The sequence below is a fragment of the Haliotis cracherodii genome, unplaced genomic scaffold (genome assembly GCF_022045235.1).
Source record: "Haliotis cracherodii isolate W230 unplaced genomic scaffold, xgHalCrac1.p SCAF_4, whole genome shotgun sequence".
Lineage (NCBI taxonomy): Eukaryota > Metazoa > Mollusca > Gastropoda > Lepetellida > Haliotidae > Haliotis > Haliotis cracherodii.
This window is the reverse complement of record NW_027266297.1, coordinates 47175560-47186045: the sequence shown is the minus strand read 5'-3', so window position 1 is coordinate 47186045 and position 10486 is coordinate 47175560. Positions and strand designations below refer to the sequence as shown.

At 38.9% G+C, this 10486-nt stretch overlaps 1 protein-coding gene across 3 annotated transcripts in view; it reads right to left on the bottom strand.

The window, feature by feature from the left end:
• Positions 1-656: 656 nt before the first annotated feature.
• LOC139478445 (ubiquitin carboxyl-terminal hydrolase 24-like) overlaps positions 657-10486 on the bottom strand; it is a 213002-nt gene continuing 203172 nt past the window's right edge. For 2 of the 3 annotated variants that reach the window (XM_071260905.1, XM_071260906.1), the window contains exon 59: positions 657-10427. In XM_071260905.1, the coding sequence (XP_071117006.1) occupies positions 10224-10427 (204 nt within the window). In that variant the 3' untranslated portion in view covers positions 657-10223. The remainder of the gene's footprint in view (positions 10428-10486) is intronic. The other variant, XM_071260907.1, reaches the window with a different exon arrangement.

Here is a 10486-nt window from a genome sequence, read left to right as displayed (position 1 = left end):
CAGTACCATAGAAATAATTGAACACAGCAAACGGCGAGTTTGATAAATATACAGGACTAGATCTATGACAAAATAAATGTTTCGTGTTGTAGGATGTTGTGGAGTCATATTTGACATGAAGTTTCATGAAGCAATGCGGTGTTAAAAACATCGGGGAGATTTACCTAAGAGAAACATCTACGAAGTTCAAATGCTTCATGAAAGACTTGAAGTAGCTACCGATGAAGAAAGATGGAAGTATAGAACACCTGCTTCACAATGCAACACAACAGTATGTATGTTTTATGGAGACCTCTGACTCACATATTTATGTGACTTGAATATCCACACGATCATAACAAATAAACACAATAAATAATTCATGGTGACAGTTCAGAATTATCTTCTGTGTGATTTTATACCAGAGAATATGCATGGGTGTGTACCTATAGGGAATGTACATCAAGGCAGTAGTGTAGGTGAGCTAAATTGCACTTCAGATTATCTCCAACCATGTCAAAACCTGGGTTGGATTGATAGCAATTATTCGAGGTGTTCACAATGTAAACTAGACATGGTTCAGGTGAGACAGAAAATAACCACTTTTGAAGAATGGAGATAAAAAGTTGCTATAGTGTTTTGAAGCATGTAATGAAAGAACAAGATGAGTGCATGTTTAAATTTTTTATCATCCTGATAACAGTTTAATAATGTACAAAACATTTCATAAACAGGTAACAATCTTATGTACATGGTGAAATACATTGTCATGTAAAATCGGTATACATAGACGTATGATTGAGTTACCATATCAAATTACTTTTGATGAGGTAATGGCACAGAATTGCATCACTGCAATGTGTGTTGCAAATAAAAGACAACGTACATGTTTGTTTACTAGCTCTTGGCCTGGTTTTTGTGAAAGAGAACATAAAATTGAAGTCCATGAATGCTAATGGACAAGTCTCTCCTCTGCTGAAGGATCAACAAGCCACCAGACTTCAGTTTGATTAGTGGTTCTTGCATTATGTACCAAGAAACTTTCATATTTAGCTTTGGGTAGCATTGATAACCCTCTCACAGATTCTAATCATCTTTTAAATGACTCATGTTTTGATCAATTTACTAAAAATGTTGCCTTGGCACTGTAGCTCACCTGGATATGTAGATAACAGTTTCAAAGACAGTTACTTAACAAAAGTGTTTATCAGTGATAAAATATATTTTCTTTATAAATACCATAACTCTAATGATTTGAACCAAAAATGACGTCGTCATAAGCAGAAACATTTATGCCAAAGTTCAGCTCTGTCAGTCTGGCATTTTTAGAGATGTTTAAAGAGATAATAAGCATTTTTAGAGAATATAGAGCATCGTCAAAACAATGACAAAATTTAAAATATTGCAAAAAAATAAAACCCAGATTCAAATCTCTTAAACAAATTCAGGTGTCCCCAAAGGTTGGAACATAAATGAATGTGGAGGTTTCAGCTTCATCAGTTCAGTGGTTTCTGAGGTGTTTATGAGCCACGACGGCACATTGGCCACGACATGACCTCACTGGACTTTCAGTCATGTGAGATAAAAAAGAACATTAACATATAGAAATCATAGATAAATATTTCATCAACATGTGGCTAAAATATTTCTTACATTTTAAGAACTATTAAGCAAGACCGTCAACACAAGGATGATCTTGAGCCTCTGTAGTGAAGAGTGAATTATCCATGGTAGTTGAGTGTGTCTAGTGTAACAGACTGCAAAGTAACCCTGCTCTGTTTTAAATGGTAGTCTACAGGCAACAGACATACTTGATTCAATTATCTTATGCTAACTGCATTGTTACTAGACAAAGCCTTGTGTCAGTGACAACAGTGTCAGTACTTGGCTTCATATGGCTGATAGAAAATAATTTGACATTCACATCACATACCTCATTGAAAACATGCACTTTGATGGCCACTCTTTCACACTCTCTCTGCTCAACAATGCATAATGCATAACATTTTTCAGCGAAGTGATTTCCTGAAGAGTGTAAATACACTGCTGACTTCACCTTGGTTCACAACTTACAAATCTCATCTTACACTTTGAACAAGTTGAAACCCTGGAAGTAAGTAAGTACACACCACATTGGAGAAGTAAGCATCTACTTCAAAGAGAACTAACCATGAGGACCATACATGTGTGTAATTCTAGGGGTTGAATACAGTGTTTGAAATACAAACAATTGCCAGGTTGCCATCAGGACCCACAGATTAAACTGTGCATTATTGTAGCAAATAAATAGACAATCATATTCACTGCAGGCCTTAAGGAACCATACAACTTTGATACTATGAGTCCGACACAAGAGATCTACCTATCATGGGCCTACAGGCAGGTGCTTATTTCAAACACTGGTTGCATCACAAAAGTCGTAATACAATACCTATTTCTGCTGCCAATATGGCAGATTTTCCAAATGCAGTTTGGTGTGTTGTGATACAATAGGTTCATGATTCTTATTGGTAGTGATCATGATAATTCATCAATATTTGCATATGTTGTATCTGAATCAGGGATGTTCCCACACCTACAACATGACGCGCCTAAGTGAAGGAATATTTGTGACATTTCATCACTCTTGGTTCTGGATAAACATGATTTCATATTGTTTTGAGTATAATGATGTATTCTTCAAAAGGTTTACCGGTAATCAATATAAATGTCAGTGTACTGTCCATGGGGACCCAGGTTTGAAAAGGTCCCCAGTACACTGCTCTACACTATTGCTTGTCACCAAGACACTCTCACATAATGTGGTATCACCATACATTTGAGTTAGCTAAGGAATTTGGCACTCAGCATGACTGAAAACAGGGTGCACTTGATCAAAAGTATTCAATGTATGCACTACCCAGCTTGCATAGTCACAGGTGCAGGTTGCTATCATATGTATGCCAATCTTAGATACATTCTCTAAGAATCAACATAAATGGTACTATAGTTGAGAAATATATCTGTCATAAACAGATTCCACGTATACAACACAATTTCATGTTCAACCACAGAAAGAAATAGTGCCACAGTTACATTGCTCACCTGGATATGTAAACAACATTTTGAAATGTCAACATAAACACAAACACCTAACAAAGCTACAAAAGTTCCTTTCCACACTGATATATAATATACACAGCATAAATACCCAGGACCAAACACTAACACTAACATTTTCAAGATTGGAACAAAAAATGTCTTCATAAGAAAAAACATACATGCCAATGGGTAATTTTTTTATTGTTTCTGAGGAGAAAATGATGAATTATTTCCTTTATTTCCAAATAATAGCTTTTTGTGTGTGTATCTCAGATTGGTTTACTCAGCTGGATTTGAAAAATAGTATTAAACCCATATATACTGGCAGCCTTTTTTCAGGCCATGTGAGCTAAAAACACACTTTGAATAATTAGATCATGCAGATATTTCCTATTCACTTAACCATAAGCCCCACCACAATGGGATTACAAATACAGCAGACTTCATAAACATCACAATGGTTTCCTGACAAATTAATAGAATCATCCATGTGAGTGTCAGATTACTAGTACTAGCCCCAATGGTTACAGAAGTGAAGAACGCCTATTTATAAAAGCAATTCAATAAGATACCAATGTGGCTACACCAGTCAAGATGAATTAACAGCCACATCTCATTTCAACAGACAGAAAACATAGAACGGTGACTACATCATCCGAGATTGATGAGGCATCTGTGTGACAGAAACTTCAACCACATTGTGTGAAAGAGTGTGCTTAGAAAACATTCATCTGTTACAGTAAATCTCCTGTACCCACAGATTCTGCAATACTCAGGAACTTCTTCATATTCACTCAAGTCTACACTACTTCCAAAACAAGCTATTTCTGTGAAAACATTATATCAGCATTCTTTATATTTCTTCTGAATCTACAAAACCTATGGAGATGTAACTTAGTATCAGTGCTCCCAGCTAGGGTGCTCACAGAATTCCCATCGAATTTTAGTTTAGATTAGTGGATCTGATTTCCTGGTACATTATGAAGCTGAAAACTGCAGAAAACATGAATTGAAAACTGATTGAATAGGAGTAGGGAACTGCGTCTAACCACGAGTAGGGAACTGCATCTAGCCTTGAGTAGGGAACTACGTTTAGCCATGAGTAGGGAACTACGTCTAGCCGTGAGTACGGAACTGTCTAGCCATGAGTAGGGAACTACGTCTAGCCATGAGTAGGGAACTGCATCTAGCACTGTGTAGGGAACTGAGTGAGTGAGTGAGTGAGTTTGGTTTTACGCCGCTTTTAGCAATATTCCAGCAATATCACGGCGGGGGACACCAGAAATGGGCTTCACACATTGTACCCATGTTGGGAATCGAACCCGGGTCTTCGGCGTGACGAGCGAACGCTTTAACCACTAGGCTACCCGACCGCCCCTGTAGGGAACTGTGTCTAGCCATGAGCAGGGAACTGCATCTAGCACTGTGTAGGGAACTGTGTCTAGCCATGAGTAGGGAACTGTGTCAAGCCATGAGCAGGGAACTGTGTCTAGCCATAAGTAGGGAACTGCATCTAGCCCTGTGTAGGGAACTGTGTCTAGCCATGAGTAGAGAACTGCATCTAGCCATGAGTAGAGAACTGCGTCTAGCCATGAGTAGAGAACTGCATCTAGCCATGAGCAGGGAACTGTGTCTAGCCATGAGTAGAGAACTGCGTCTAGCCATGAGTAGAGAACTGCATCTAGCCATGATTAGAGAACTGCATCTAGCCATGAGTAGGGAACTGCATCTAGCCATGAGTAGAGAACTGCATTTAGCCATGAGCAGGGAACTGTGTCTAGCCATGAATTTTTCATTTTTCTAGACCCCTTATGAATCTATTTCAGCAAAACATGACCCAAGGTCTTTTAGTTTGTTTAGTTTAGAGATTTTTTAATGAAAATTATACGGTCGGTTGTTGAAATAGAATACATGTACAAATAAAATTGAGAAACAATATTTCTGGTGGTGACAAACAATTACGGTCATTAGAGTAAAAATATAAACTAAAGGGCCCTTTTTTCTACTAAAGCATAAACAAAGGTTAAAGTCTTACAGACATATTATCTTGTAGATCATTCAAGTAACTACCTTATTCCACACTGGAACCAAGTAATAAAAGAACAAATGCCGAATTTCAATTCAAACTTACTTAATGTCCAAGATGACCATAATATTAGGCTTTAAAGGGGCACTAATCTAATGCAATTCCCCGGGACTGGTTGTTGCCTTTGTTATTGTTTTTTTCCCAGTGAGTACCCGGATGTAGAGCAGAAATCTAGACTAGCTCGCGACCTCTGTTGCGCCATTCGTAAGCGCATTAGTCACTTTTATGGATACCGGTAGTAATAAGAGCGCATGGTCACATTGATCAACAAAATGAAATACAGTTTTCGAGATAATAAGGAAATGTAGGTATCTTTGTGGGTAGCATCGGTAATGGTGACGAAGTTTTGATAAGTCACTTGCTTGGTAATTTTGCGATTTTCGTTCACACTATTTTGACTTGCAACACAAGGTAAATATTTCATCTGAGCATTGCTTTTTTTATAGTGTGTATATTTTTTTACTGTCAAAATGTGTTACATATTTATTAAACGTCTAAATATTCAGTTATTTTACGAAGTGACTGAAAAACATTTCCATCTGTATTATTATGATAACGAATTCCAAACATTTTGATGTTTAATGTCATCACCAAGAGACTGAAAATGTTACGTTGAAAAGTACATTTCTATGTTGTTTGGCTTCTAATCCTACATAATAATCTGTTGTGATGTTTGTAGGCCCTTTTGATCGTCTTAATCAATCTGGACAGATTTTTTAGTCAAAATGACTGAAATATTTACACATTTTATAAATTGCCTGAGAGAATCACATTTTACAAATTGACGGTAATCTATACACGCTTACAAAGGAAATGACCTGTGAAAACAACGTCTATCTCGCATTGAAGAATTTCCCAACCAAGACGTAGAGAAACAAGAACGAATCGGTTCAAATGAAGGAAAACAAAATGCAAATACCATAATTACAACTTACCAAATTTATGTGTATAAATAGGCAGCTTCCTTGTTCAAGGAATGTATCCGTGAATATCCACACAAATGAATAATATCCCACTCATCTGCAGCTATACAAAATAACTTATTCGATGTCACGTGTCTCTGTAACTATCAAATATTCTAAAAGATATATATCGTTTCGGGATATTATAACTAGTGTTCGTTTCTCAACTGATCACTTGGATTGTTTCAGGTGTTTCACATAGGTGTCAAGTCTCAAGGGTTGGCTGAGAAAGGCCACGTGACAACTATTTTCATTACGTCCACGGTTCCTTAAAAATCCATTGAGTTTGATAACAATGAGCAACCAATCAACGTATTATCAGTTAACCCTTTGAACAAAGTATGTTGTTTTTACATCGGCACTTCACGCCATGATATGAGTGTATTCCCTTTGTTTTAGTAAACCTAGACATGTAAACACTTACTTTTGACATATCCACTGTGCAAGATAACAGTGATTAATCAATCAACGTATTTTCTGTTAATCCTTTGATGACTAGGAACGATCCGTTGATTTACCAAAAAAAGTATATCAACTGATCATTCATCTCTTGCTGGGCTGCCACGTGCATAATGCACATTTCACCTCACTTCAAACCTGGATTTAGATTGAATAATTACCCCGGACACAATAAATGCCAAATGAGAACCTTTGTCAGGTAATCTAAGTGGTGTTACCACTAATTGTACCTGTAATAAATTCATTAACTGAGCATCAAGTGAATGACGACAAATACACAAGTGTAGGTTATACGAGAAAACGTGGATGACAACAAGGGAGTAGTAATCGTATTATCGACGCAATCCGAAATCAGAAAATGCTTTCACTGCATGGATACATTTTTTTAGTTTTAAACTATAACCATCTGGGGTATTTCCAAATGACGACTTCCGATGAGCTCCGCCGTTCTTTTTGTCTGTTTGTTTAGGCTGAAGAAATTAATTAACATGCGCCCTTTGTCGAATCTTTATAGATCACATTTAACCAATCAGTGTTTATTCAAAAATGCGTAAAACAAATATTGCCTCCAGCCTCCAAGTTTATTTAGCTGTCCTTGCAGACGGTAGCCCAGTCTCTGGTCACGCTCAGTTGCGTTGCGTATCATCCAGGTACTCACGGGGGAAAAAACAATAACAAAGGCAACAACCAGTCCGGGGAATGGCGTTAGATCAGTGCCCCTTTAAGTTTAACAGGAGGGCAGAGGACAAACACTTAGCTCACATGGCTTACTGAGGGCAGAATCAGGTTCATTGTGATTCCATTAAAGAGATACTATCAACAGGAGTCACAGCTGCATGAAATACTAAACTTGTTACAGCTGACCTCATATCTGGCCTCATGACCTAATATATACATCATATCATATAATCATCACTTAAAAATACCAAAGTTTGACCCAATAAGGTTATGAATCCCAAAGACTTCAGCATTCTTTCTTATTTTGAATTTTAAAAATTCAGCTGATGGGAAATGTCTTGAAAATGAACTCTCTACTACATGAATACCTCACAAGTGCCAAGGGGTATTCAACAGGACAAGTTAATTGCTTTTCCTTTCTGTAACTGTAAGCTATGAACAAAGGGAATTTTAAATGTTCAATGTTAATTCAAATGTGTAAAGCAGATGTGTAAGCATTTTCCCTTTTGAAAGATAGCATTGGTTTGTGCATAGTACTGAACATCCAAATATCTGTCTTACATGCAGGCTACACACAAGTACTCAATTGATGGAACAGATAAACTGGTTTAATATTTACCCCCTGCATTATGAGAGCTAGGATACAATAGCATTGTCATGAACACTTAATTCCTGAGACATCCCCCCTTAAAAAAAACCATATAACAATCTTTATTGTGAAAATATTGTCATCCTAATAGAGATTCTTTTGTCAAGCGAATCCTGTTTCAATATTTTCAACTTGTATTTTCAGCTACATGTACAATGCAGATGCCATTCATTTTGAGGGTAAAAATATACTCACATGCAAAAGAAACGCAAGTGGTTTTCAGCAAATAGGTAGCAAACACGGAACCATAAATTGATACGAGTTTTAGCATGTAGTGAAGCCTGATTGTGTTATCAATATTTTTGGTTGCATTTTGGAAGCCCCGAGTAAAAACGCAACATAAAAAATGAATCGCCAAAACGCACCATTTCAATGAGTATGTGGGTATCATGCACCCATTTCTTGCGAAATCGAAAATGCACGAACTGTAGTGGGTATAAAACTGTGGCTGATTCTTGGACCTACCACTCCTTGGTCAACAATGCCATGCCTAACTTAAATTCAGAGAAACCAGGCTATCAGACGTTTGGAAGTTGGAGAGTCTGTCCAAGATGTTCCCCATCATTTCAACGTTAACATAACCACAATTTACCGTCTCCTGCATGGATACAATGCTACACGGACCACAGATGACCTTCCTCGGAGCGGTCGTCCTAGGATCACCACACCTCAACAAGATCGGCAGATTACCCATCAACACCAGCGACATCCGTTCCTAACTGCAAGTGAAAGTGCTCGACAGACCATAGGAACGCATAATCCACACATTAGCCGGGACACTGTGATCAGACGTCTCCATTCCAACAACCTCAGATGTCACCGACCAGCAAGTCGTCCTGTTCTCCATCCACGGCATCGACAAGCACGACTTCAGTGGGCACAGGGTCATCACAATTGGTGTCATCGTGAGTGGAGGCGTGTCATCTTCTCTGATGAAAGTCGCTTTTGTGTCTCCCATGCAGACGGAAGAGTCAGATTTGGCGTCGTCGAGGTGATCGTTTCGCGGACAGAAACGTTGTGAAAAGGGATCCATGGGGTGGACCTAGCGTCATGATATGGGCAGGGATTGGACTTAATGCAAGACTTGGACCTATGTGCTTTCTGAATGTTGGTCAAGGTCGGGGACATGGCGTCACTGCTCAGCGGTATATCGACCAAGGGATCAGACCCCACGTTGTTCCATTTTTTGCACAACATCAACAACACATTTTCCAGCAGGACAGCGCTCGTCCCCATGTTGCCAGAGCTACCATGGCCTTTCTGCAACAACACAACATACGTGTTCTACCGTTGCCAGCCCTCAACCCTGATCTGAACCCTATCGAACACTTGTGGGATGACGTTCAAAGGCGTCTGCACAATGTGCGCCCAGTCCCTACAACTGCCAATGAACTATGCACAGCTGCTCTGGATGTATGCAGGAGGATCCCTAGGGCCTTCACAAATCGTCTGATCCACTCAATATACAGGAGATGTGTGGCAGTGATCAAAGCTAATGGTGGTCACACCAGGTATTGACTGACATTTTGGGTATTGACCCGAAACTGTGTAAGCCCTTAACATTTGAAAAGGGCTCAATTATGTCATCGGCCTTTTAATCCATTAAACTGTCTTGAGTCAAATTTTTGTCAATCTTGCCCTATTAGTATTTCTTGTCTTTACTGTTGAAAATAAATAACATGTATACTGCATACTCGACTTGCGTTGCTTTTGCTTGTGAGTATATGATGATTAGAGATGTTACTTACTGTCTTGAACAGTGAACGCCTGAGAAGTGGTTCATGGATTGACAACTTGCAGATCTCTCAAGCAACCTACACTTAAAAAATTAAGATTTTTATCAGACAGTGAACTTTTGAACTGCACCCTAACTATCTAAATGCATCAGCTTAAAAAGATTCACAAACCTGTCTTTCTTCCAAGATATACATAATGTTCAACACAATGTTTCTTCACAAAATGACCCCGAAAGCATACATTTGGCTAACAGTTTGTAAGTTGGTGATGTTTTCCCAGAGACACAGGTATGATGTGACTTGCATGGCATGGTCCATCGTGGGCTGCTGCTGCTGCTGCTGCTGCTGCCAAGTTACAGATAAGATATACAGACAGGCTGATAACAGACAGGTTCGTCAACTGCAGTAGGTGGGTGGAGTAAGGCACCGGTCAACACACAACACTCCCTCACACTTTTTTTGCACAGAAAATAGGGTACAAACATCAGATGTGTTATTCCAGCCTGTGGACATATACATTACAGACCACCAACTGCACTCAAGATCCTGCAACATGAGCACATAGGGTTACTGATGACTTGCCAATCCTTTCATCAGCTAGTTTGTGTCGTTGATATAGTACTGTCCTCCTTGTCAGCATCTGTATTAGTTTCACTACTGTCTTGTCCTGTAGTGTCCCCACTTGGGCCAGGCACAGCAGAATCTGTTTTATCTGCTGGGATCATGACGACATCTAGCCCAGGGCTGTCACTGTTCTCCAACTCTGTCAGCAATGCTGTTGCCTCCTGCAGTGTGTACTGAAACATTCACAGTTGTACTGGATCATGCAAACACTTAACAACAAGAGATGGGCAAC